General features: G+C 59.3%; 2 protein-coding genes across 3 annotated transcripts in view; one reads left to right on the top strand and one right to left on the bottom strand.

The window, feature by feature from the left end:
• FRMD5 (FERM domain containing 5) overlaps window positions 1-13093 on the top strand; it is a gene marked incomplete at both ends in the record, with an annotated part of 63361 nt that extends 50268 nt beyond the window's left edge. For both annotated transcript variants that reach the window (XM_084268323.1, XM_084268322.1), the window contains 10 exons: window positions 1578-1675; window positions 3115-3238; window positions 4244-4331; window positions 5119-5207; window positions 6225-6288; window positions 6859-6950; window positions 8405-8479; window positions 9333-9401; window positions 9562-9668; window positions 12510-13093. In XM_084268323.1, the coding sequence (XP_084124449.1) occupies window positions 1578-1675; window positions 3115-3238; window positions 4244-4331; window positions 5119-5207; window positions 6225-6288; window positions 6859-6950; window positions 8405-8479; window positions 9333-9401; window positions 9562-9668; window positions 12510-13093 (1390 nt within the window). The remainder of the gene's footprint in view (window positions 1-1577; window positions 1676-3114; window positions 3239-4243; window positions 4332-5118; window positions 5208-6224; window positions 6289-6858; window positions 6951-8404; window positions 8480-9332; window positions 9402-9561; window positions 9669-12509) is intronic.
• Window positions 13094-16107: 3014 nt separating this feature from the next.
• WDR76 (WD repeat domain 76) lies at window positions 16108-27616 on the bottom strand (the record flags this gene model as incomplete). Its single annotated transcript, XM_084268255.1, has 12 exons — window positions 16108-16508; window positions 17326-17379; window positions 18169-18321; window positions 18778-18989; window positions 20602-20754; window positions 21892-22045; window positions 22128-22171; window positions 22255-22359; window positions 23391-23508; window positions 24696-24751; window positions 26194-26286; window positions 27215-27616. The coding sequence occupies 12 exons, from the start codon at window positions 27614-27616 to the stop codon at window positions 16253-16255; spliced, it is 1800 nt and encodes a 599-aa protein (XP_084124381.1). The 3' UTR covers window positions 16108-16252.
• Between the last annotated feature and the right edge of the window lie 317 nt (window positions 27617-27933).

Below are 27933 nucleotides of genomic sequence, written 5' to 3'. Positions count from 1 at the left end.
CAGGGGCCCCATGGAAGTGCCTTATAGCAGTTTCACAGGATCCAGCTCCCTGTTTCACTCAAGAGGCATTTATTTACTCTGCAGATTTTACATTTACTCCCAGCACTGCAGCCTCAGGCCTTAATTTGAATGTGGAACGGCCAAAAGCATCCTCTGAGTAAGGACAGCTATTCTGTAGGCATTAAGCTGTGCATACAATATGTTAATTGTATTTCTTCTCTTTAATCAGAGATTAGCAAACATCTGCAGTTGTTAAGCACAGTGAGGGGAATTGAAATGCGGGTCACAGGTTTGCCCTTGGAGGGTGGGAGCTGGACCAGGCAGCATGGGGATGGGGGCATGGAGCTGGACCAGGCAGCATCTGGGAATGGGCTGGGGGATGGAGAGGGAGGCATGGAGCTGGACCTGACAGCTTTTTGGGATGGAGCTGGGGGGATGGAGCTGGACCAGGCAGCATTGGGGCTGGGGCTGGGGGTTGGACCCAGTCCAAGCTCAGAAATAATTTCCTATCCTTAACAACACTCTATGAGGCACCTTGCCCCCTCCCAGGGGTATTCCCAAGGCATAGGGAAACCAGCTCAGCCCCATAGACCTTCCCTGTGTAACTGGAGCAGGGATTTCTGAGTGCACTGGAATATCTGGATTTCTCTTTAATCTCTGAACAATACCAGTTTGTCTCATGATAAACACGGTCTTGAAGAACAGGGGGTGACTGAGGTGTTGCAGGGTGTGATCCTGATCATTTGAACCCATTCCCGAGCTCCCCGGTTCCCACGTTGTTCCCTCTCTCTGTGAGTTGTGTTTTATGAGGCTTCCCCAGCGCTGCCACCTGGCTCAGCCCTGATTGCTCTGTAGGTTCCCATTCACTGGGCTCTGCAGTTTCCCAGTATGGTTTATCCTTGGTGCAGGGAGTTGGATGAGCGCTGTGGGTGATGTAGTTGTTGGAGCAGGGAAGTGGGTGTGTATGCAGAGAGCTGGAAGGATGCAGAACTTTGGGGAAGGAGCTGCTCGGGTCAGGGGAAGCTGAGCTGCTGGTCACAGCTGCAGGACTGGGGAGCACGGTGGTCCTTGGTGGGCTCCAGCCTGTAACACCCCCCTCAGAGCATCATCCCTGGGCACCTCAGACCTGGCGACCTCGTGATGGGCTGGAGCGGTTGCAGTTGTGTTTGGGCACCACAACAGAGTGAAGCATCACAGGGATGCCAGGGGCAGTGGGTGGAGGGGACCAGCACCTCCCTGTCTTTGAGTTCCCCCTTCTCCATGGTTTCCCGGGTGGGAACACGCATCCCAGTGTCTCTGTGCCCAGGGAGTCTCTGCCAGCAGCTGGTGGGCACCCGGGTCGGGGCAGACCTTCATCAGCCCTCGGCTCAGGCGCAGCCCCGGAGCTGGGGCTGGATGTGCAGAGCTGAGCCCCCACGGCCAGGGAAGTGCCGGGTAATGAGTGTGTGTTCGCTCCTCTCAGGCTGCCCGGAGACAATCCCAGTGCCAGCATCTCGTGGCAGGTTTTCCACTTCTAATTCACCTGTTTAGGTAATTTAAACTTTGCTTAATAAACGTGCTCTCCCTCCTGTCCCCAGGTATTTAGTCTTCCTGCAGATCAAAAGGGATCTCTACCACGGCCGCCTGCTCTGCAAGACGTCGGACGCTGCCTTGTTGGCTGCCTACATCCTTCAAGGTATTTGGGACAGGGGAGGTTTGCTTCTCGTGCTGAGTACTGGTGGCATCATTTCACTTACAGCAGATCACTGCACCCAGAATCCAAACATCACCCTGCCCATGTGGGGCTCACGTGTCACAACCGTGCTGGTGCCAAGCGGCACGGGGCTAGGGGAGGGCGAGGGTTGGGGTCTGGGGGGGGTCTCACCCATGGCAGAAGCACTGAGGCAGGAAAACCTCTGCACCCTCCTGCCTGCTTTGCCCTCCTGCCCACATTCCTGCTGGCTCTGCCTGCTCTTGCCTCTGCTGCCTGTGGCACTGGCATCTGCTCGGCGAGGCACAGTGCCTGGGTGCTCAGCGAGGACCTTGGGGCTGTTTGGAGGAGCTGAGTGGTACCAGCGTGTTGGAAAAGCCCCTTGGCATCGTGAGCACCACAATGCTGGGCATGTGAGTGGGCTGCCTGCCCCAGGCTGCTGCTCAGCGTGATGCGGCGCCGGGGCCCCTCTCTGCAGCCCCCGGTGCCTGCAGTTGTGTCTCCAGGATGAGCTGAGGAGATGCTCCCAGTGATGAAAAAAAGATACATTTCAGCTCTGGAGGATTTTTGAGCTATTTCCCAATGTCCCCTCCTTCAGAGCTCCAAGCAGGAGAGATGAGAAGGGATGCAAGGTCTCCGTCTCACTTAGGAGCTGGGGCTGGGGGAATTAAAGGAGAGCGAGGTCCTTTCATCCCCGGCGGCGGGAGGCTGCGGATTGCTGGGAATCCCCGCGGGAGGCTCCAGCTGCAGAGCTGTGCTGCAGCGAGATGGCAGCGGCGACCGCGGGGGCCTGGGAGAGGGAGCGGAGCTGCGCCGGCGCCCCGAGGGGAGAGCTCTGAAATCGGCTCTGAAATCCGCTCGTCTGCACTCCGGCCACGGTGCTGGGGCCGCTGAAGCACAGACCTGTCACTGTGCTCGCTGCTTCCCTGGGCTGGAAGTGGGTTTTCCGGGTGTTTGTGGGGAGGAAGGTCAGTCCCTCCCCGTCCCGGTGATCACCCCACAGCACCCCCCTGGGTGGGGAGGAGGGGGATGGAGCTTTGCTCAATGTCAGCTTATGGATTTGCAGCTCACTGTGACTTTTCCAGGTGTCTTGGCACCCACAGGGCGAGGGGTGGGATGCCTGGGGGTCTCCCGGGGTGCTGGGGCTGAGGAGCTGCTGTCTCACAGACCCAGCGCAGCTTCGGGGGGCTGAGGCAATTCATGAATTGGGGACAGTGACCATCTGCTGCCTGGTGATTCCCCAGCAAACGGTGCTGTTAATGGGATGCAGTTAATGCCTTACAAATGATGCTGGTGGGAGCAGCGTTCCGGGGATGCCCTGAGCCCCGACCCCACACCCCGTGGCAGGGCACTGTCGGGATGGGGGTGCACCCTGCCGCCCGCGTCGCGGTGCTGCTCCTCACCAGCTCTGTCTCCACCCCCAGCTGAGATCGGGGACTACGACCCGGGGAAGCACCCGGAAGGCTACAGCTCCAAGTTCCAGTTCTTCCCCAAGCACTCGGAGAAGCTGGAGAGGAAGATTGCGGAGATCCACAAGTCGGAGCTGAGGTGGGTACGGTGTCGTGATCACTGATGCTTGGCTGGTTTTTATCCCTGCCCGGGGACTTCAATGGGATGAGCCCTCCCTGCTGTGGGCTTTGGGTCCAGCCAGGAGCCAGCAGTGCTCCAGGCAGCTCTGTAACAGGAAAATCATGGATTTGGGAAAGCAGGGTGTGTGGGGCTTACAGGGTTGCAGCACATCCCCACATCAGCAGAATGAGCCCCAAACCCCTTCCCCGGGGGGGCTGAGGGGTTTTTCCTGCTCCTGGCTGTGGGCACAATCTAGGGGGGTCCCTGATCCTCCCTGGTGGGATGGGGATGGTAACCAGCCCCCATCCCCCAGAGATCCCTCCTGCCACCTACCCTCCTGCCTTAGGACATGAGGGGTGAGCAACCATCAGCTGACCCCCCATCCCATGGCTCCAGCTGTGTTTCCAGCACCACATCCCCACCCAATGGCTGTGTGCTGGTCACCAGGGATGACGTGTGGTTTGAACCCCCCAAAACACAGCAGAGCTGTGCCCTTACAGCCACCACCTCCTGCCCCACAAACTCCCCCCAGGAAATGCCCACACGGCGCATTGGGGGCTCGGCCACAAGTTTTGTGGATGCTCCTGAGCTTTGGGTCTTCCCAGAGCTGCTGGTGCAGCGTGTCCTGGGATAGGCCAGGCTGGCGGGAGAAGAAAGGGTGGGGGTTGGCACTGAGGGTTGGCACTGGGAATTGCTGCTGGGGGTTGGTGTTGGGGATTGGTGTTGGGGTTCAGCACTGGGGGTCAGCACTGGGAATTGGTGCTGGGGGTCAGCGCTGGGAACTGGTGCTGGGGATTGGTGTTGGGGTTCAGCACTGGGGGTCAGTGCTGGGCTCCTGCTGCCCATGGACTGGGCTAACTAGCGTAGTGGGGATGTGCCCTGAGTGATGCCACTTGCTGTTAGCAGAAGCCCCATAGCCAAGGGCTGATGCTCCCACTCACGTCTTCCAGGGAACATCCCTTCCTCTCCCCTTTTCCCCTGCAGCGGGCAGACACCGGCTACTTCAGAGCTGAACTTCCTCAGGAAAGCCCAGACTCTGGAGACCTACGGGGTTGACCCCCACCCGTGCAAGGTGAGATGCTTCCCTGACCTTCAGCCTCTGGCTCTCACCGGTACCAGGGCATCATAAGCACCAAACAGAAATCCTTCCTCTGTAACCACCTCAGTAAAATCCCTTGCCTGCTGCTCCTGCCTGGTGCTCCAGAGAGCCCCAAGCCTGGTGTGCAGCTTCCCCTGAAGCCAGCATCCTTCGGGAGCCGCCCAAGCATCTGCCAGCCAAATAAAACTCTGGGTGAACTCAACAATCACTGAGTGGCTGCAACTGTCCCCTCGTATCCTTAAGATTCAGCGTGGCTGTTTGTTTTTCCCTGCATCCCAGTGCAGTTAATGATCACTTCCCTGGAGTCTAGACATTATGATTAAGTTAAACCACTGCCTGGCTCTGTAAATGACAGTAATTATTGGTCTTAAACTGCCTCGGTGCCGCCCAGCTGCACTGGCTGTGCGGGGCTCCAAGGGAGCCACATGTAACGGGGTTCTACCCTTCCCTGGATTAATGGTTAGGGAAAGGGTTGGTGGGCACTGCCTCTGCTCCTCCCCGGGGAGCCGATGGGATGGCTGGGAGCTGTGGCACGGTGTCTCCTCATCAATGCCGCCGGTGCTGCTGCCCCGTGATGTGGCTGCGGGTTCTGCTGTGGGCACAGGATGTCATGGTCCTGGTGAACCTCCCAGGAGCATCCCATGGCAGAGATGGCACAGAGGGGTCTGCATCACTGCTGCCTTAGTGCCAGGGTCGCCGCTGGTCTGTGAGCTGTGCCAGCTCAGGGACGTTTCACTGAGGAATTGCTGGTTCCTTCCAGGACGTGTCGGGGAACGCGGCGTTTTTGGCCTTCACTCCCTTTGGCTTCGTGGTTCTGCAGGGAAACAAGAGAGTCCACTTCATCAAATGGTGAGTCCCTGCCCTGGCACCACCCTGGGAGCCACACCAGTTGGCTTGTGTCTGCTCCTGTGGGGCTCATGGTGTGGTGGGGAGGCGTTGGTGAGCCCCCCGTGTTACCCTGGGGCATTTGGGGGGTGCTCGGGTGAGCTCCTATGGAAGGGGTGCGGGGGTGATCCCAACGCCAGGTGCTTTCCCTGGGTGCTTGTGCTGGGTGATGTGCACGTGTGGAAGGCTGGTACCTGCACTCAGAGCCCACATCTGAGCCGGGATGGGGTCTGAGCAGGGGATGTGGGGGTGAGTGATGCTGCGGCAGCTGGAAAACCCACCCTGTACCCTCACACCAACACACCCGTGCGCTTCCACGCTCGTGTCCCCAAAACAGAGGAGCAGCCAGTTCCTCTTCCCCGTGCCATGCAGCTGCTGTGCTGCTGGGGCAGCAGGACCATCCTGGGATGGTGAGAGCAGCGCTGAGCAGAGCCGTGTGCTCTCAGCGGGTCCCTTCCTGCTCTGCCCAGCTGCAGCCATACGCTGGGTGCCAGCTCCACGGGCCCCTAAGCTCCTGGTCCATATGCACTGGGGCTCCCCCAAGAGCTCTGTGCTCCCTGTTTGCACTGTTGCCCCCAGATTTCTTATTTTCCACATTTGTGTATGTTAACCTGTGCTGTCCATGTGCTGGCTGAGTCCCCTGGACCTGCCCCAGCCCCTCTGAACCCCATCGCGCTGTGTGTCACCTCCTGGATGGTGTCCCTGCCACTGATGGCATTGCCACCTGGCCAGTGCCTGTGTGACAGGGTCCCGTGACTATGGGATGAGTCTGGGATGCCCCACTGACCATCAGCTTCACCCCAGGGCATTCCCCTGCCCGGCTGTTGGGTTCTGCACCAGGGCTCCTCTCACCATCCCTGGGACTGAAAGCACCCACATCCACCCCGAAACCCCCAGCCCATGTCCTGCAGCCCCCAGCATGCCCATGTCCAGGGCTGTGCCTGCCAGGGGCCGCTCACCTGCCTGTCCATGTCCTTTCAGGAACGAGGTGACCAAAATGAAGTTCGAAGGGAAGACTTTCTACCTGTACGTGAGCCAGAAGGAGGTGAGTCCCTCCCCTTGGCACCGCGCTTCCCGAGCCCCTCGCTTTAGCCCCTTCCCTGCCATGCTGATGGCAGTGCTGGGGTCACCTCCCTGCTCCTGCTGGCACCCTGCTCTGGGAGTTAGCACCCACGATATGGGGTCAGCCCCAGTTGTGCCGTGCTGGGGCTCCAGTGCAGCGCCTGGCAGCTCCAGCAGCTTCTCACCGCAGCCACGTGCTGCGTGTGGGGTTATTGTGGTGTGAAAAAGCAGCTGGAAAATCTCGGGCTGAAATTCCCCCTTGAGCAGCCAATAGTGGGGGGGTTTTTGGGTAAATGTGTTTCTGGAGACTTGCAAAGGAAGGGAAGGCAGAGGAGGGGGTGGCAGGGCAGCAGCACCCATCCCTCGTGTGAGGTGCTGTGCCGGGGTGCCGGTGGGTGCTCCTGTGCCTCCCAGCATTGCAGTGGGCTCAGGAGGAGGGTCTGGCCCGTGTCAGCGCCGCTTTCCAGCTCCAGCTGCTCCAGCCCTGTTCCACACTCCTGGTGTGGGCTCCTCTTGCCTGTTCCCCTGCCAACTCCTCATCTTCCTCCCTCAGGAGAAGAAGATTGTTCTCACGTACTTTGCGCCGACACCGGAAGCCTGCAAACACCTCTGGAAGTGTGGCATCGAAAACCAGGCCTTCTACAAGTGAGTGCTGGGCACCACAGTGGGGTCTGCATCCCCCGGGGGTCTGTGCTGCCCCACATGGTCCCTGCCTGAGGGCTCGGTCCAGGAACTGGCACTCAGGCACTGGCTGTCACCACAGCCTGTCCCCTGTCCCAGTGCCCCCGCGCTGGCTCTTGTGCTCAAATCCCTGCTGAGGTGCAGCTGGTGCCCTGGGGTGCAGGGGCAGAACCTGCTTCTTCATGGGGAATGTTAAACCCTTCCCAAACCATCTGCTTCCAGCCGTTGGGACCAAGATGGGAAATATTTGGGGGGCTGGGGAGGGGCTGCACAGGCTGGGCTGCAGTGAAAGCCAGGGTGCTGGAGAAGGTGGCTCGAAGGACCATCACAGCCACTGCCTGGCATTGCGGGACCTCAGGGCTGGGCATCACACCCAGGTGATGGGACCCACTGCCTGGGGAGGACAGGGAAGGTTTTCCCCTTCACCAGGAGCTCTGGGCTCCCCAGGACATGGCGATGGAGGCAGCCTTCTGCCCCTCGGGTTAATGGGGCTGCAGGGAAGGGTTGTGGAGGAGAAGGGGAGAAGTGGAGGACTGGCTGTGCCGAAACACCGGGGAGGTGCCAGGCAGAGCCAGGGAGGTGCCAGTCAGGGCCGGGGAGGTGCCAGGCAGAGCTGTTGGGTTTCACCATCCCCTCCCGTTGTACTTAAAAATAGGCAGCTTTGTGCTGGGTAATGAGTTTTATTCTAATCAGCGAGATGCAGCGTATGCTGTATCCACCCTGGGAATACTGCAATCAGCCCTGCAATCAGCGGGCTTCACTCCTCATTAGCTTAACATGAAATGCAATTGCCATATTGCTTTACAAATCTCCCTCTGATTAATCACGTCAGGATATTGCTGGGGGATCGTGAAGTGGCCTGTGGGCTGGGCAGAGGGGCTGCTGGGCGCCCATTGGGGTGAGGGACCGGCTCAGGGATGAGGAGGAGATGGGACCAGCCCTCCCAGAGGTTCTGCCCGCTGGACTGGCCCCAGGGGCTGGGGATGGGATGGATCCTACACCCCTGTGATGGAGAGGTCCTGGAGGCTTTAGCCCCATGGAGAGATTTGGCTCCTGGCAGCTCGGGTGTGGGGTGCTTGCTGGAGGCCCTGGGGGACCCGGTGTGAGCTGCAGCCCCTGGCACAGGCTGGGCGATGCTCCCACCCTGGCAGGACATGCTGCAGGGTGCTGCTGGGGTGATCCAGGCACTCGTGTCCTGAGAGCTGATGCCACCCCAGCAGCTGTGTCACATCTCCAGGGCTTTGCTCGTGGGGTTCAGCCTGGCTGCTGTTGGCAGCACGCAGCTCCCTCCCTCTGATGGGGAGGATGCTGAGAGCATCACCAGAGCAACCAGTGCCCGTCACTGGTGCCCTGCCAGGGTGCTCAGCGCCAGGCCAGCGGCGCAGGATGCTCACCCAGCTCATGATGCTGTTCCCCAGGTTGGAGAAGTCGAGCCAGGTCCGGACTGTGTCCAGCAGCAACTTGTTCTTTAAGGGCAGCCGGTTCCGATACAGGTAAATGCTGTTGGTGTGCTCTGGGATGTGCTCTGGGTGTGCTGGGGGGGGCAGCTCCGGGCTGCTGCGGTCTGAGGACTTGCTGGGTCCTCCTGTCACTGGACATCCTCCCATGGCAGCACTGCTGCCTTGCTGGGGCTCTCACTGCTTCCTTCTCTGTGGCACAGCTCTGCTCCCTCGCTCCAGCACAGCAGATTAAAGGAACCTCTCTGCTGGGAGGGTGGCAGAGCCCTGGGCCAGGCTGCCCAGGGAGGTGGGGGAGCCTCCACCTCCAGAGACCCCATGAGCCTGGGTGCTGTCCTGTGTAGCCTGCTCAAGGGGATCCTGCTCTTTGGGGTGGGACTGGGGGATCTCCAGAGGTCCCTGCCACCACCCCCCCAGTCTGGGATTCTTGATTCTGTGACTTTCAGAGGGCTGGGGGTGGAGGAGGGAAGAAGACTGTGGCCTTCGGGGTTTGAGAACAGGGAGTGAAAGGAATCTCCACAGTCCCTGGGGGGTGTTGCTCCTTATTGGCCCTGGAGCAGGAGCCTGGACCTGGGATGTCACATCTCTGCAGGATGAGACCCCCCACCCAGCACATCCCCCGTGCCACCCTCCACACCCATAGTGTGTCCCACCCCAGAGCAGGGTGACCCCAGGGTTCCCAGCACCTCGTGCCAGGAGAAGCATGGTCAGCTCAGCCCCTCCCTGCTCTTCCCTGATCTTCAGCAAATATTTCTGCTTTCCCATGCGCCGTGGCAGAGCCACCCACCAGCCCGTGGGCATGGGGAGGGGACCAGGCTGTGCCGTGGGGGCAGCTCGGGGCTGGTGTGGCCATCACACCCTCAGGCTGCTGTCCTTCCCCTGCCTGCAGTGGCCGCGTTGCGAAGGAGGTGATGGAGTCCAGCGCCAAGATCAAGCGGGAGCCCCCCGAGATTCACCGGTAAGAGCCGGGCAGCGCTGGCACGGCGGGGTGCAGCCCGCGGCACCGGAGCCCGCCAGGTGCTCGGTACCCGGCTGCCCGGGACAGTGGAGGGATGGAGGTGTGTCCAGGGCTCTGACACCCGCCAGGGCGCTGACACCATCCCCATTCTCATCCCCAGGGCAGGGCTGGTGCCGAGCCGGAGCTGCCCCTCCATCACCCACGGCCCCCGGCTGAGCAGCGTGCCCCGCACCCGCAGGAGAGCCGTGCACATCTCCATCATGGAAGGTAGGGCACGGGCAGCTCTCCCTGTTGCTGCCGGGGTGTGGGACCCACACAGCCCCAGCGCTGGGCACACACTCACCTGTGCACCCACATACATGAACATGTGCCCACACACACATGAATCTTGTAGCCTCTGATGCTGGGGTGGGGACGTGGGGGTGGGGAAGGTCCCAGCTGTGTTCCCAGGGCCTTACAGTGCAGCTTGGCAGCACCAGATCTTCAGTGGCTGGGGCCAGAGGTGCAACAGAGCCTGGCAGAGCCAGGTGTCATGACAGCCACTGTGCATGGGAACAAGCTGCTCTGCCAAAGAACTTGTCCCCCACAGAGGAGCTGCCAGTGCCAAGCCTTGCCTGCAGAAATGTCTGGTCTGCCCGGCTGCACCAGTGCCAGCCTGTGGCAGGGAGCCTGGGACCCCCCCACTGCCAGGGTCAGTGCTGTGCATGGTGTGTGGGTGGGATGTCCCTGGGAAGGAGGGTTGGCAGAGGGCTGAGATCAGCCCTGGAGCTGCCCCACAGGGCTGGGGGCCAGGGCTGTTGTACCCGGTGGTGACAGCAGCGTGTGACTACTGGTGACACTGGGGTGACAAATAGCTTGTGCATGGTGGGTGATGTCAATGCCACATGAAGATGTACAGAAGGTGAGAAAACTGGGAGGTGAACGGGGGTGCCTGGGGGCTTGGGGCCGGGTGCACCCCACAGTCCTGCCCCACTCATGGGCAGGCTGTGGGGCAGCCCCTTCCCCAGCACAGCAGCACCGACCCTGCTGCCCGGCATCCAGGCAGGGACAGGGTGTGGAGATGCTGCCTGCCCAAGGACAGGTCCCTGGCAGCAGGAGAGGGATTTACACCCAGCGAAGGAGCCCAAGGGTGCTGTCTGTGCCACATGCTGGGGTGGGAGCACGCCTGGAGCTGCAGAGGGGTCACCCCTCTGCCCTGGCCAGGGTGAGCACCCCATCCCCCCCTCCCCCCACCTCTGCGAGTATTAAATACCTTCCCACAATAACTGCCACGGAGCTGGCACCGGCTCCAGCACCACCCCTGTCCCGGCAGCTCGTGCCCTGCCACCAGCTGCTTTTCTTCCCTCTCACCCCAGCTCTGCGCTGTGGAAATGAGGGAGCCCAAAATAACCCTGGCCCCGGGGCCAGCAGCACCAGCCCTGCTTGCGTCAGCGGGCGAGGAGCCGTCCCCGCGGCCCCTCACAGTCCCCGTGTGCCGTGGGCCAGGCCGGTCGCTGCCGGTGCCGCCATGGTGAAGTGCCTGGTAAAGATTAAAACCAAGGTCAGCGTCCACCTGCGGCTCATCAACCACTGCTGCCGGGGGGTGAGGGTCCGGGTGCTGGCGCTGGGGCCGCGGCTGCTGGCCCGGGTGCTGGGGGCTTTGCCGCTCCTCCCACCCCTCCCCAGCTGCAATGCTCCGCACGGCCCCCAGCATGTACCCACACCAGGTAACGCTGTGCTGCGGGGCTGGCACGGGGTCAGGGCTTCTCTTCCTCAGGAGCATCCCCGGGGATCCTGGGGGGATGCGGGAGTGTTGGGTGCAGGATGCGTGCTGTGGGGAGAGGGCTGGGGTCTTTCATGAGGGCTGGGCTGGTGGTCGCTTGAGTCACCCCATGCAGCAGTGCTGGTTTTGGGGCTGCTCCCAGTTTCCCCAGTTTCTCCAGCTTTTTTATCAGTCTTGGGGGAAAGTAGGATGCAGGATGGTTTGGGGCTGGAGGGGCTGGCACTGCTCCCATGGCAGGGATGAGTGGGGGGACCCTCCCTGGGGAGCCCACCCCAGTGGGTGCCCACCCCAGGCAGGACACGGAGGGTGCAGGGAGAGGATGTTGCTGGGAGCAGATGTAGCCGTCAGGGTGCGACTGCGTCTGTCCCTCCACTGCACCCAGCACCTGGGCTGCCCCCACACCCAGTGCCCGCACCAGCACTGGTGCTAAGCCGGGCTGATCCGGGGGCAGCCGGGGAGGATTTACAAGTGAGAGGCTGCAAAGCCCTGGGGAATGCTGGCAGGATGGGCACCCACCATGCCGGGCACGATGCTTGGGTGTCCTATGTCCTCCCCACCCTCTGCCCGTCACAGAACTGGGGACCCACCACCACCGTCAGACACCCTCCCTGGCACGGGGCTCTGCCATGGCACTGCCCACGCGTGGGGCTTGAGGTTGGCCTTTAATCCAGCCCTTCGGGGCCGGCAATGCTCGTCCCAGTCCTCCTGCAGCCCCCTAGCTGTGCTGCCCACCCTGGGTCCAGCTTGTCTGGGACCCCCCACCCCATGCAGGAGCACAGGGCTATGGCAGGGGGGCTGTGGGGGCAGATCCCTGCGGATGACAAGGTGAGGAGCGTGCAGGGGCCAGGGGAAGAGCTTGGCCCCGGCTCAGGGATGGCAGGGACCTGGTGGCTGCCCCAGTGCAGACCTTTGGGATGTGTTTCTGACCCCCCCACCACTGTTATTGCCGTGCTTCCCTACTCATCCCTGCCTGTGTCTCCATAGCACAGACAGCTTGGCCACGGCCGCAGTGCTGCTCATGGCTGGGGTCCTGAGGGGCCTTTGGCCCACCCTGGGGGCTGCTGGGCAGAGTCAGCACCTCATCATTCCCAGCGCTGGGCTGTGTCAGTGGGTGCCTGACCGCACACCCAGCCGGACTGACAGCCAGCGCCTGGCGTGCCGCTGATGAGTCACGCGGGTGTTGGAGTGCTGCCGCCGCGGCGGTCACGGGCTGCAGGGAGGGAGGGGGCTGCGGGGGCCACAGCTGCCGAGCGAGGGGGAGATTCCAGCAGTGGGAGGGACCCTCCCTTTGCGTGCTGAGCGTCCATCTGTCCCTCTCCCCCCAACCCCTCATTATCCCCCCCCAGGCCTGGAGTCTCTACGTGACAGCGCCCACTCAACCCCCGTGCGCTCGGCCTCCCACGGTGACGCCTTCGTGGGCCCCGGCCGGAGCAGCCGCGCTGAGAGCAGCGAGCGGGTGGCCGTCATCGCCGATGAGAACTACAGCCCGGCGGACAGCGTGCTGCCCACGCCGGTGGCCGAGCACAGCCTGGAGCTGATGCTGCTCTCACGGCAGGCGAACGGGGCCCCGTGCAGCATCGAGGAGGAGAAGGAGTCGGAGGCCGGCACGCCGGCGGCCGAGGCGGAGGAGGCGTGCGGTGAGCTGCGGGCCCTGTGCCCGGGCGCTGGCGGCCTGGGGGCGGCACAGGCGGAACAGGTGAATAAGTTTGTTTTAAGTGTCCTCCGTTTGCTCCTTGTGACAGTTGGACTCCTCTTTGTTTTGCTCCTCCTCCTGATCGTCCTTACCGAGTCCGACCTTGACACTGCCTTTTTCCGCGATATCCGCCAGACCCCCGAGTTCGAGCAGTTCCATTACCAATACTTTTGTCCCCTCAGGCGATGGTTTGCCTGCAAAGTCCGCGCCGTGGTAAGCCTGCTCATTGACACCTGAAGGCAGGAGCCGCCACGTAACTATCTGGGGGGCCTGGGGAGAGACCTGCCGCCGTTCCCCCCCCCCTCCCTGCACTTGGGGACCTGCCCGAGGCGCCTTCGGCACACCCCCACCCCCACACTGACCCTCCCTTCCCAACTCAGAGCACAGCACGGCCAAGGAGGCGGCTTTCCTGGAGGAAGAGGAGGGTGGGTGCAGCCCCCCCCCGGGGGCCTCCTCCTCGCCACGCTCAGCCACGCTGCTCTCCCCACCCACCCACCCCCCCCCACAACACTTGGGCCTTCCAATTCTCTGCGGAAGCCCCGGGCGAAGCGAGGAGTTGAGTTGGGTTTGGCTCCTGCCCCCTCTCCCCATCGTGTGAGCACCGGGCGGGCAGCTCAGGATGCAGTGTCACGCAGGAGCCACGGCGATGGTGCTACGGAGCAGGAACCCAACACTCGTGTCCTCCTCCAGTATGAACTGTGCACAACCCCCCCCGCCGGGTGCTGCTTTGCAGAGACCCCTCCCTGCTGCCCGGAGTCTCCTTCGTGGCCACACGCGGCGTGATGCTACCGGGCGGACACCCCAATACCCCCCACATCCCCAACACCAGCTCCCCATGGCGCCGACTCAGCCTCTCACGGCTTCTGCTCAGCCTTCCCACACCAGGCAGGGGGAGCACGGGCAGGGAGAGCTCGCCGGGCACCCTCAGCCCAGCCTGGGCGTGTGGCCAGCGGTGACCCCATTGGATTTATTAGGAAGAACTTTGGCCTCCAGAAGTCGTTCCTGTTTTGTACAAAAAAAAGGGGAAAAAAAAAAAAAAGAAAAAAAAAAGGGGAGGGGGGAAAAGAAGAGACTGTTTCAAGGTCTATTTTACCACCAAAATGCTATTTTGTTATTGAATCTAATCGAGTCTTTTTTTTACTTGACGGCTTGGGCGCCGTACGAGCGGGGCGTGTCGAGCGGCTGGTTTGGGAGCAAATGGTCCCGTAGCCTGGAAGCCAGAGTAACCCAGGGCTGGTGCAGGAGCCGGGGGAGGACCGGGACCTTTGTGGCTGCTCTGGAGATCAGAAGGACACAGGGGAGTGGAGGGGACACTGAAGAAGCCGGCAGACACCCGTCAGACCTGTCTGTTCCTAATCAAAACCCAACAAACCCGGCTCATCGTGACGTACCCACGGGCCCTGCGGTCACCTGGGAGGCAGCAGGGAGCAATAATCGCCGGGGCTGCTCAGCGTTGGGCGACAAGTCGGATGTACTTTTAAAGAGGAAAAGGAGGTGAAGGCAGGTGAGCAAGTTTTATTTCATCTCAGGGAGAGATTTGCCGTAAGCTGGGGCCATAGCTGCAGCTCTGCACCGCCTGAGGTCCGTGTCTCCGAGCATCCCACATCCATCACCGCACACGCCAGCGCCGCGGCCCCCGGAGCGTGGCGATGCCGCTGGCCGCTCAGACGCCACGACGAGCCGGCTGGATGTGGCTGGTTTGTCCCTGCAATAATGAGCCAGGTCCCGTTTGGCTGCTGGAATCCAGCCTTGGGCCCTGTGCCCGGAGGGTTCCGCATGAAGCCCCGGTGCCGGAGCGGGCAGGAGGTGCCGCAAGCGCTGCCGGGAGGAGCGGGGTGGGTTTTATACCCCCACAGCCCATTTTATGCAACATAACAAGCGTAACTCTTAGCGTAGTGTTCCTACCTCAGCCCGTAGTCACTGGTGTTTCTATGCAGTGCGTGATAGTCCCTGCCCTGTTGTTCTCCCACCCCCCCCCCGGGTTGAAGATACAGTGTTCCCTCCTCACCGCTGATGTACCGCGTGATGTTGTAGCGGCACGGCCCCCGTACACCAGACATCTTCCTCCTCCCAAAGGAAGCACAGCCCCTGGTACCCCTCTGGGGTAGTGTTTCACCCCCCTCACCCCACCCCAGCCCCAGAACTGGGGACCGGTCGTTGTATGTCCCTCCCGGCCGTTGCCCACATTACGTCTCGTGTTCCACCCCCCCCCAGTTAGTTTTACCCATCGTTAGACTCAAACCCTCATCAGTCCTGTAGATCCTCGTGTCAGGAAAAAAGAGAACAAACAATAAAACTCCTTAAACTCTGTCGTTAACGCAGCAGATGGGAAGATTCCTGAAAAAAATGTGAATTTCTTAGTTTTCATAAGAAAAAAAACCCCACTCTAGAAATGACCCTTTCATGTGCCAAATACTGTAAGTTGTTTTTTTTTTCCTTTGAAAAAGAGAAAAAAAAACCACCCTTACCTTTTTCTACATAACTCAGTACCTTCGTTAGCATAAAATCATCGGTGCCATGAGAAGTATTTTTAAATTTAAATAAATATTTAAATATCAGGAGAAACTGAGTCGGGGTGTGAGTTGGTTTTGCTTCTTTAGGGGTGTTGGTACTGATTTGTTTCACTTAAAAAGCTCAGCCCAAGAGCACCCAAAGATGGGGCTTGGGCTCCACTGAATATGTGGCTTGAGCCCAAGCCCCCAGCAAGTCCACCGGTGGAACCCTCCTGCTCTGGAGCCAGGCTGGGTGAGCTGGGCTGGCTCAGCCCAGAGAAGAGAAGGCTGCTTCTGGGGAGAGCTCCGAGCCCCTTCCCAGCCCTCCAGGGGCTCCAGGAGAGCTGGAGAGGGGCTGGTGCCCAGGGCAGGGAGGGCCAGGCCCAGGGGAACATCCTTTAGCTGCAGGAGGATGATGGAGAGGGGCTGGGAGGCAGAAATCCTTCCTGGGGAGGGGAGAGGCCCTGGCACAGGGTGCCCGGAGAAGCTGGGGCTGCCCCAGGATCCCTGGCGGGGCACAAGGCCCGGTTGGATGGGGCTTGGGGCACCCTGGTGTCCCTGTTCCCACCCACATCATGCTGGGGTTCTGGGATCCTACGCTTCCCTCCAGAAGCACCTCATGCACACAGTAAGGCTCCAACTGCTCCAGCCTCTTGTCACTCCAGTACTGGGGAAAAAATCCCAGGCTCGGTCCCAGCTGCCAGGACAGGAGCCCCTCTCTTGGGTGTTCTCAGAGTTAAAGGTGGTGCTTATTTTAATTCGTTTTATTTATTTTTAATCCTTTAAAATACACTTTTGTCCTGAGAAAATACAGTTAGAGCTGGGGGGAGGGCTGAAAGCAGAGGAGACCAAACCTAAGGCAAAGGGCCAAAAAAAAAAATAAAACCTCTGGGCCTTGTTTCTTTTATTCCTTGAAGACGTGAAGGCGGCCGCTGGCGTTGCCACCCACCAAGATGTTCCTAGTGGGATGAACAACATTGATGGAACAGATGGAGCTGAGGCAGTCAAGGTTAGAGAAGGAGTGCAACAACTTTCCGGTATCCTGGAAGACTTCGATCTGCCTGGGCCGTGCCATGCTGCCCACCACGAAGCAGTCCTCCTGCTTGGGGTCCCAGATGGCTCGGAACCGGGTTAACCAGCGGCCTGTGTTGTTGTTATGCCTGTGGGGAGGAAAGGAGGGAGAGAAACATGGCTCTGAGTGAATCTGGTGGGTATAGGCAGCGTCTTTCTCTGTCCTCGCTCTTTAAAGCCCCTTCTATGAGCATGTCCAGGCGCTGGTGCTGCCCAGACCCACCCAGCACGTTGCCATCCTGTGAGGGTGGGGGTTAGGGTTGGGGTCATTAGGGATTGCCCAACCCACCGGCAGATCAAGCACAGGGTACTCTGACCCCAGTGATGGTGTCAGGGTACTCCCTGGCTGCACAGTGTAGTAACACAGGACAAAAAGGCATCGGGCCTTTCAATAACCCACAGCCGGAGCCCTGTCTGGCCTGGTGCAGGCCAGGGCAGCTCCTTCACACAGCACAGCAGAGGTGCTGCAACTGCCCAAACCTGAGGCTTTACCCTTAAAAGTAATGTCTGGTATGTAAAAAGGCACAGAGGTCAGGCGTTGTGAACTCAGCTGTGGTGGTTTAGCCCTGGCTGGAGGCCAGATGCCCACCACAGTCAGTCTATTACTCCCCTTCTTAGTTGGACAGGGGAGAAAATATATATTAAGAGGCTCAGAAGTGAAAATAAGGACAGGGAGAGATCACTCTGTCATCCACAGCACGGGCAAAACAGGCTCAATGCGGAGTGAAGAAGGAAAACTATCTAATTTATTACACTACAGTAGAGCTCAGAAGTGCCTCAAAAGCCAGGCCGGGGGTGCTCCAGGTGCCCAGGAAGAATTCAGGCTCCCCCCAGCCCATCCCAGCCCCCTCTGAGCTTTCAAACATGCCAGAGCGCGCCAGCCCTGCCCCAGGGTATCCAACTTACTTCAAGTCGCAGACCACTGTGGCGACCGACGACAAACTGGTCGTGTCATAGACCCTGGGACAGGAAGGAGACACATTAAACAAGGCAGCCCCTTCCTCAAAGCACCACGGGCCCAGCGTCCTGCCTGCTAACGGCCACAGCCAGCCATGACACAAGGGGAAATGGCCTCAAGCTGCAGGGTCAGATCAGATGCGAGGGAAATGTTCTTCCCTGAAAGAGTTGTCAGGGCCTGGAGTAGGTTGCCCAGGGAGGTTGTGGAGTCACCAGCCCTGGAAGGATTTAAAAGGCATGTGGATGTTGTGCCTGGGGTCATGGTCTAGAGGTGGGCTGGGCATGGTCAGGCTGTGGTTTGACTCAGTGATCTTAAAGGTCTCTCCCGACCCAGGTGATGGTCTATGACTTGCTCAACTACAGGCACAGAACTAAAAAGCAGAACTCTGTCTCTGACACAACAACTCGGAGCAGTTCATTGAAGGGCAGGCTAATTAGGGGAGAGCTGGTATGAGCACAATCTAGGTACCAAGTGAGTAAAAATAACTCGCTCCTGAGCACCCTGGGTCTGTACCTGTGGGGATGAGCCAGTTCCTTACTCATTTCTAAACACCAACAGCACCCGTTTTACTGCTCAGGGCTGAATATTCTTCAGGAAAACATGAGCTGGGGGGAAGCATCCCAAAGCCGACAGGAAGATGGTGCAATGCTAACAACCCCTGTGCAAGTACACCCAGCTTCAAACAGCGATGGAGACGGCAAACTCTCACCAAGGGCAACGCAGAGAGGAAATACTGGCAGTAAGAGGGGTCACCGTTTCCCACAGGGCTTGGTCCTTCCCACACCCCTTACCTCAGCTTGTCGTCCGCACACACCGTCACCACGCGGTTCCCCGTGACAGGGGAGAAGTAGGCAGAAGCCACGCTCCTGGTGTGCCCTGTGAGGGAGCCAACGGGCTTGGTGCCCCTGCGCTTCACCTGCCGAATGTCATAAATGCAGACGTCCCTGCAAGAGATGGCAGGAGCCCTTGGCAAGGCGGCAGCGGGGTCACCAGCGTCCCCTGATCCCCAACAGCAGCACCGCGGGTTTCACACACGCTGCAACTACAGCGTTACACCAGCGGTGCCTGTTCAAATGGCTGGTGGCTCCGAAGGACCCTGAGCCCACTGCAGCCAGGCCAAGCCCACGGCTCAGGGAAACCCCTCTTGCTGAACCACCCCAGCAACTCCCAGGCCCATTCCATACCCATCACCACAAGGTGAAGCAAAGCCAAAGCATATCATGCCAGGAGCTAAAGAACGCTTCCTAAAAGGATCCAGAGCTCTTCTGAGCACACACTGAGGCTGACAACCCATCTGCCTCGCCGAGAGCTGCCCCTGCCCTCCCAACGTGCCGCTCGCAGCCGGCGCTGGCCGAGCGCTGCCAGCACGGAGTGACCATGGCTCCTTCTGAGCTACATACACCGAGCCAGCAGCGACGAAATACTGCTTGTTCACAGGGTGAACGTGGACTGTCCGTGTCCTTTTGAAGCCAATGTCCACAGAGAGCTCTGGAGATGTCCTTTGTGTCCGTCTGTCCACAACAGCGATGCCCCCATCCCAGTATCCCACGACAGCGGTGGCGGCACTGGCTTCCAGGAAGTCAAAGGAAGACAACTCCTCACTCCTGTGTATCTGAGTGCAGAGAAGGTCACACGTTACAGAACCACTCAAGGAATACAGATAATAATGCCCAAGACGCTCCATGGGCTGCAGAGGTCACACTTTCCCTTTTTAATGGGCTAAAATGACTAACGAAGGCTAATTCAGTATCTCCAGCCTTTGCTGCCCAGGTGGGTGTCCTAGAATCATAGACTGGTCAGGACTGGAAGGGACCTCAAAGACATCCAGTTCCACCCCCTGCCCCGGGCAGGGACACCTCTCCCCAGCCCAGGGTGCCCAAGGCCCCATCCAACCCAGCCTTGAACACCTCCAGGGAGGGGGCAGCCACCACCTCCCTGGGCACCATGTGCCAGGGCCTCACCACTCTCAGAGTGAAGAATTTCTTCCTGACATCTGATGTAAATCTCCCCCCTTCCAATTTAAACCCACCCCCCCTCGTCTCATCACCCCATGCCCTTCTAACAAGTCTCTCCCCAGCTTTCCTGTAGCCCCTTTAGGCACTGTATGATCTCCTGGACTCTTCTCCTCTCCAAGCTGAACCACCCCAACTCTCTCAGCCTTTCCCAAAACCCAGCATGCTTTCCAAGGGGGCAGCAACTAACTGCCTGAAACAAGCTGGCACCACTCCCCAACTCCCACCAGAACCCTCCCATGCTGCCATCATCGGGCAGCTGCTATCCTGGAGCACACACAGAGCGGGGATTAAGGACTGTGTCCCCCTCCCCAGTGCAACAGACACCACCAGGGCACAGCTGGGCATTTCCCTCCTGTAATCCAGGGGATCGGTCAGGCTGCTGAGCCCCCTCCCAATACCCTGGCAGGTCCCTCTCAAAACGGGGTTGTGGGAGTGCTTCTCTTCAGTGCTTCTCTCCCTCGCTACTTTCCCCCCCATCTAGAGCTACCACAAGGCTGCAAAGTCAGGCTACAGTCATCAGAGCAGGACTAAGACACGTTCTTAGGAGCGCTGGCCCCCAAAAGCGAGCCCCCTCTGACCTTCCCTGGCTCTGCCCAGCCAGGTACTGGCCTGCTGCAACCCCACAGCAACTGTGGGGCTCTAAGGGTCAGCAAAACCCCTCTGAACTGCTGTAGCTTGTGGCATCTTCCCAGCACTGGAGAGCTGAGCAACGTGGATGGATGGGGCAGAGCCCAGCAGAGCTGGAGCCATGGAGCTCCGTGGCTGAGGGGCCTGGCTCCAGTGCAGCCCAGTCACCGTGCTTCGCTCATTTCAAACCAAGAAAGGCAACGTCAGCTCCTGCTCTGTGTTTGGGAGCACAGAGTGGGGTTCTGGGGAGAAGATTTAGTCCTTCAAATTGCTCGTTTGCCACCATTAAAAGGCTTCTGGGAAGAGGCACACGCTGCTTGAGCAGAGAGACAGGAAACCCAGCTCCATATCGCAGCAGGACGGGAACTGGGAGTACCCAAGGTGTCAGCCCGTGTTCCTACTAGGAAGCACCCCCCCTTTTTGTGATGCTGGCTAAAGCTCACTTCATGTGTCCTCATGGAAACCCAATCTCCAACTTTCTTGTTGCCAAAGCAGCCACCAAATAACAACTCAGGTCTGAGGAGGCTACAACTTCCCAGCAGAGCGCCCGGGAGGCTTCCGAGGAGCCGCGGGCGCACTCACCTCATCAAAGACAGCTCTGGTGACATCCCCACATCGCAGGCTCTCGTTGCTCAGGGACAGCAGGTGAGCAGGGTTAGCGGGAGAAAAATGCAGGCAGGTGACTGGGGAGTTGTGTGGGATGAAGATGGACACTCCATCTTTTGACCTGGAGTTCTGAAACACAGTAGGGATGCCAACCACCAGAGTTATCTCTGCTCCTTACTGTCCCAATTAAAGTCTCTGGCTTGCAGGCACACTCAGCCCACTCTGGGGTACAGCAGGGAGGTGGCAGCAGGGTGTACCACATGTGGGGACATCAGCAAGGGTAGCACACAGCTGCCCAGGTCTCTGCAGGGCAGAGAACAGTCCCTCCCTGGGGCTACCCAGCTCAGCATCGCCAGGCTACGCCCGCACACCCACCCCCCAAGCCACCCCCATACAGGTGGTTCAGCTCAAAAGCACCCAAAGAATCTACTTCTGGGTTGGGAATTCTGCTTCCTTCAGGAAAAGCTGCAATTTAAGCAGCTGCTGCTGCAGCCCTCAGCATGGCATCTGCCCCAGCAGCAGCATCGGGCTCTTTTTTAAGGGCAGAATTGGTCCCTGGGGCTGAGCACCTTGCTGAGGAGTGAGTGGATGAGGACACCTGTGCATCAAATCATAAACACTTGAGGTTACTCAGACCTCAAGCTTAGTTACGGCAACCCAAACTGAACATAAAGTACAATCTCCTGTTCCTTCCCTTGAAGAGCAGCTTTAAGAGTTCCAGGCTTCCACTGAAACATCTCCATGAGGCTGCAGAGAGCCTGTGGCACTCAGCCCTCGGCCTCCCCATCACCACCTCACACAGCAGTTTCATCCTAGCAGTCTTGGAAAACAGGGGCTCACCACAGCTACCCAAAATCTGTACAGACTCAAGCCCCAAGTACTCGAGCACCATCTCCCCTCCCTCCCCGAAGCCTGGCTGTGCCATTGCCACACCAGTGCCGTACTTAAGATCCTGAACTTCTCCATGGCAAAGTACAATTTCAGCCCCTTTTGCTGGTATTTCAGCTGGCAATCCATCTTCTTCCACTCAGCCCCCCAAAATTACCAGTGCGACCCCTTCCCCCATCAAATCAGGGCTTGCTGGGGACCTTTCAAGCAGCACCAGTGACCCTCAGTTTAACAGGCAGCCCGGTGTGACCCACAAGAACAGGGAACGTCTGAAATACCAAGGGGAGCCCGAGGAAAAGATGCCACAGGCTATGCCCCAGCTGCACCCCACCTGTGGCCAACAGACTCTGCTGGGCATGGGGCACCCAGACCACTCACCACGTCCCAGAGACCGATCTGCCCAAACTTGTCCCCCGCTGCCACAAGGATGATGCTCTGGGAAGGGTGGATGGCCATGGAGCACACGCGGGACTTCACCACCTTTCTAACGGCATCCTCGCTGAGCACCATGCTGCTCAGGCTGTCCTGGTACCTGGAGAGCACCACGAGAAGGTTGGTTAGTGTAGAGGCAGGAGGAGAACAGGACAGTGCCCGGTGCCCAGTCACTGTGTTACCTCTTCACGTCACACGTGTGCTTCTCTGTACTGGGGGCTTTCTCCTGCAAAGGGAACACCAGGGTTAGGAGCTCAGAACTCCAGCTGGATCACACTGTCCCAAGCTAACTGGTGGTCACTGAAGTACCTCACTTATCCTCGTCCACGTGGCCAGCAAGCCTTCTGTCTGTTGGCTGCTCTCCTCCTCCTGACCTTCTGGAATCATCGGGAAAGGCCCGGCTGGGACCTCAGGCTGGAACGACACGAGCCCCGTGCGTGACTCAACCGACAGCGAGGGGAGGCTGGATGAGGCACACAGGGACGTGGGGGAATGATGGAGGGGGTGGGGAGGGTGTGGTTGGGCTGGGTGATCTCAGAGGTCTTCCCCAACCTTAATGATGCTGTGACCAGAACTACAAGCAGGGCGATGGGCTACCCCCCACGCTCCCAAGGAGGCACTGACAGCGACCCAATAAATGACCAGAACAATGGGGAGAGCTTCTGTCACCTTTGTGTCACCTCACAGCACTTTACTAAACACCACCAGTGACGCTGCATCTCTCCCTCTCCTTTCTGGCACTTGGGCAAGGCTGATCCTTACAAACTGCATTACAGATCCAGCTTTAGCCGGCGGCGCTGTGGAAGATTTCAATCCCCACCTCTGGGAGCAATGGGAGTTTTATTTGCTGCTGTAAATATTTCACTGGAAAATAAACTACATCAGAAGTTATGGCGAAGGAGCATTAAGGGAAGAGTAATAAAACTCTGTCACAGTGAGGGTGAGGGAGCCCTGGGACAGGCTGCCCAAGGGGGTGTGGAGTCTCCTTCTCTGGAGATATTCCAGACCTGTCTGGACACCGACCTGTGTGACCTGTCCTAGGGACCCTGCTCTGGCAGGGGGTTGGACTCGATGAGCTCTGGAGGGTCCTTCCAACCCCAACAGTTCTGTGAGTCTGCAATTCAAAGCTGCTGAAATCTAGGGGCTGATGACAAACACCACAGGTTTTACCTTGGGCCCCTCTGAGCATCCAAATTGTCTCTGTTCCACTGACCTGAGGCGTGTGGCACCGACTGCCTCCCCCGGCACATGCAGCTGCTCAACACGCCCGAGGCTGGAAGGATTTACCAGTCACTACTGCCACCCTACTGCACCTTCCAGACACCCAGAAGTGTCCACAGAGAGCTCAGCAATGACAAGTGGCACCAGCCAACGTCAGCAGCACTGGTGCTATCAAACTTCTGCATACACCCCCCCCTCACCTCCCCACCCCTTCCCCATCTTACATATTGCTCTTCTGGCTGGGCAAACACCTGCAGCAGCGGCATTTCCAAGGGCTGTACTCTTTGCAGACGCATAGATCTTCGAGGCACTGTCTCATCTTCTGCCTTCTTAGGCTTAGGCCTAGAACAACCCAAACATTCCCAAGCTGCAGACACGGTTAAACAGTGTAACCCCACTGGTTTAAGTACCAGACTGATGCAGAGAGAGGGAAGATGCAGCCAATCAATGTGATTGACAAAGCAACTTCAACTTTATTGTGAGCACACCCTTCCTTTGATACTATTCCTACCACGTGTTGTACTTGTCCTATTCTAACTGGCTCTTAACTAAAGGTTACATTTATGTACTCCACCCATCTTGCAGCTTGGAAATCATGGCTCTTTCTCAGTCCCAGGAGCTCTGAATCCTTATCACACCTCCTGCTCCCACATTTTGTGGCCTTGCTGCACGATACACAAGAATACACTGACCAATTGTTGACCCTTCTGTCCTCACCAAGACAGTGTGGGGCCTGGTCTTACTAAGCTACACAGGTGACTGCTTGAACAACTGCTCCACAGGCCTTGCTTCTCAAGCCATTCTGCAACACCAGACTCCACCTCAGACACCCAGTGCTCAGCTCAAACCTCCCATCGCACCGGCTCCCACCTGCTCCTGAAGCATGATTCCTTATCCCTCCAGTGACAGCATCACACAACAGAGAGAGCACAACATGTAGGTATGTCTGTATGTATGTACTGCTTATCTGTCTGGCTTGTAAAACATCCTGTTGCTGTCACCTGTCTCCCTCCTCATTCATAATTCATCTCTCTGCTCGCTCGTCTCACCACCGTTTCCCACCTACTTCCATCACCTCGTTCTTTGTTGGGTGCTTCAGCTCACGTCTCTGCTCTGCCTGGCACTGGTCTGGCACAGCCAAAAGCCCGGCCTCTGTACACCAACCAGTCACCCCAGGCCCTGCAGCTCGTCCTCCCCACCTCCTGCTCCCCCAAGCCCTCTCCCATCGCTGGCTTTCACAGTTTAACATTCCCTCCTCCAGCCAGCACACAAAAACACTTTCAGAGAAAAGTGCAAACACCCCAAAAAGGAGCAGAGTCGGCAGCGTGAGGAGAGAGCCTGACACCATCATCTCCTTCATGAGGGGATGCAAGGGAGATGCACCACCTAGACGCGGTGTGACCGTGAACAGGGAGCTCAGGACCAGTCCATTCAGGTCCAGCTTTGGGGGAGACCCCTCCCCAGCTCTCCCTCTGCGCAGGGTGAGGTAGGGTGGGTGAGGCACTGGAGGTCCTGCAGGGCTCTCTTACCTCTTCACAACGTGCAACACTTTCTTCGTCGCGATCTGCTGGAGTCTTGCAGCTGACTTGAAGAGAAAGAGGGGGAGATTAAAACCACACACGACAAGCAGCACACAGGAGCTAAAGGCTAAAAGCTGCAATAAACTGCACTGCAAGTATCTGCAATGGTGACAACAGGGACCTTTCAGCTTCAAGCTGTGCTGTGCCCGCTGTGCTTCCACACACCAGGAGCTCCCAGCTCTCCATGAGCAGTGTGGATGCTCCACAGCCACAGAATCCCAATGCTGGAAAAGACCTTTAAGATCATCAAGTCCAACCATTCCCGTCCTGCGCTAAAACATATCCCTGAGCACCTCATCTCCTCATCTGTTAAACACACCCAGGGGGGTAACTCAGCCCCCTCCCTGGGCAGCCTGTGCCACAGCCCCACAACTCTTTCAGGGAAGAACTTTTCCCTCACATCTGAGCTGACCCTGCCCTGGGGCAGCTTGAGGCCATTTCCCCTTGTCCCATCTCCTGTCCCCTGGCTGAAGAGACCATTGCCCACCTCTCTGCACCCTCAGGTCAGTGGAGGTGGGGAGAAGGTCTCCCCTCAGCCTCCTCTTCTCCAGGATGAACACCCCCAGATTCCTCAGCTGCTTCTCATAGGATTTGCCCTCCAGCCCCTTCCCCAGCCTGGTTGCCCTTCTCTGGACTCGCTCCAGGACCTCAATGTCCTTCTTATTTACTGACAAAGAGCCCTTCTCTTTACCAACAGGAAATGCATTCTAAACACCCCGCACCAAAGACATGTGGAGGGAAGCCCACACCCACAGAGCCCCCCACTCCTTCCCTGTTACGTTTTGGAGACGGGCATTCAGCTGGTTTGGGCTCCAGGAAGCTCAGACACATCCCACTCACCCCAGGAGCTCTCACTACTCCCAAGAGCTGCTCCCAGGGCTGTGAGCTGAACCCTCTCAGCAGCCAGAGACTGGCCACCAGCCACCTCACTGCCACTGCGGCCTTTCCATTAGATAACTGGATAACCCCTGGGTACTGCGGCCGGGTGAGTCGGTAACCAGCGTGCACCATGGTGGGATGAACAGGTAACCCACAGGCACTGCATCTGAGACCCAAGTGCTCACCGCCCTGGGCAGGGAACACCAGTGCAGGAGGGCTGGGAGTGAGCAGGACCCAGCACACACACACACACAAGCGCCTTCACCAGCTCATCCAGTGCCACTGGGTCTGCAGCTCCGGGACCAGGCGCTGGGCAGAACACCGTGAGAACCAAGTTTGGCTTTCCTCACTCTTCCCAAGCATAGCCAAGGGCCTCTCCTCACTGCCAAAAACTAACTAGCAGCACAAACCCATCCTTTATCCAGGCAGAGCGGTCCTGGTGCCTCAGGAAGCTTGCATGGCTTCCCTCACAGGCTGCTGGTGCTGGGGAGGGGTTTTGTGAGTGGGACAACAGCAAGGTGGGCATTGCAGCTGGACAGAGCACCTTTGGATACTGATCTCTACGAACCTCGTGCAGCTGTAAAGCAGCGAAGAATTTAGCATTTTCTGTAATGTTCTTCAGCCTTTTCCTCTCGTAAGCTGAGAGCTGTGAGTCTCCATCCTACAGAAAGAAAAGCCAGTTACTCCTCATCCTATGGTTACACGGCATGCAAGAGATGTCCCAGGCTGCTGGGAGCCTACACTGGCTGTCTGAACTATCTAGAAGCGGTGTGATAGACTTGTAAACAGAAAAATGCGGTAGGAACCAAGCTGATCCCCCATCAACACCAAAACTCCTCCGTACAGGCACCTGCCTCCCCCCAAAACTCACCCCCAGCACTACAAAGGATCAGTTATCGAAACCCCGCTAGAACTACAGCACCCAAGTGAACCATTGAACAGCCAAGGACCCAGCAACACAGCGAGCCCGGCACACAAACCCAGCACAACCTTCCACAGAGGTGGGCTCAGCACCTCGGAACAATGAATTAACTATAACTGAACATGGGCAAAACTTAACTGAACATGGGCAAAACTTTCCCATCTTACAGCTGCGCCCGTTGCCAAGTGACTACGGCAGCACCAGAGCACTCAATGCCTTCACTGCCAGGCTCTGTGTGCTGGGGGCAAGAGCTTTGACTCCCATCCCTGGCTGCTCAGGGAAGGGGAAGCTTTGTGCTGCAGGCAGGGAAGCACCAGCGGGAAATATGAAAAGGACTGCAGGAAGAGGGAAAAGCCTTTGGAGCTGTGCTGCTCCTCCGAACGCAGCTGGTGTGTGCCAAGGGCACCTAAACCCCCCTAAAACCACTTAAAACCCACCTACACCCCCCTAAAGCCACCTAAAGCCCCCTAAAACCCTCACCTGCCCCCGCAGATCCCCCACACTCTCCCTGCCACCCCCCACACCCCCCTGCCTCCCTCTCTGTCCGTGTCCCCCCCCCGCAGACCCCCCCGCCTCACCTTTGCAGCCTCCCCCCCCCCGTACATCCCTGGCCTCCCCCCGCAGACCCCTTCCCCACTCCTCCCTCCCCGCAGCCCCAGACACTCACCGGGGCCGCGTCCCCGCCGTCGCTCCCGTCGCTGTCCGCATCCCACTGCCCGTCCGAGTAGCCGCCCGGGGAGGTGGCGGGGGCCGAGGCGGGCGCGGGCTCCGTCGGGCCGGGCTCCGGGCAGAACCTCTTTCCCGGGGGCGCCCGACTCTCGGCCCCGCCGCCCGCTCCCAGCAGCCGCTTCTGGAGCAGGCGCCGGTCCGCTCCCGAGAGCGGCGTGAGCAGCACCCGCAGCTGCTGCCCGACTCCCACTCGCCGCTCGCCAGGCGCTGGGCCGGGCTGGGGCTCGGCGGCGCCCAGCGGGGTGAGCTCCTGCGGAAGGAGAGCCGGAGGCTCGGCGCAGCCCGGCCCGTTCCCGCGCTCCCTCCCCAGCCCGCGGGCCCGGCTGCCCCACGCTCCCATCTCCTGGCGGCGCCGGGCCCCTCTCCCAGCCAACCCGCCCCCGCACCCCGCTGCGCGCAGCCCCGGCCCCTTCCGCCCGCTTGCGCCGGCCGGCCGGCCGGTTCCCCCCCCTCCTCCCCTCTGCCCGCGTCCCCGGTTCCCCCCCCTCCCCCGCCGCGCCTTCCCCTACCCTCGCCCCGGGCAGACGGCCACCCCGCTCCTCACCCGCCCCCGGACCTGCATCCGTTGCTGTGTGCACGGCGACGGCTCCTCAGCCTCCAACGTCTCCGTCCGCGTGAGCGCCATGACGGGCCGAGCGGCGGGCGGGGGCGGAGCGG

This window comes from Gallinula chloropus (assembly GCF_964237585.1).
Source record: "Gallinula chloropus genome assembly, chromosome: 9".
Taxonomy (NCBI): domain Eukaryota; kingdom Metazoa; phylum Chordata; class Aves; order Gruiformes; family Rallidae; genus Gallinula; species Gallinula chloropus.
This window is presented reverse-complemented; position numbering and strand designations above follow the sequence as displayed.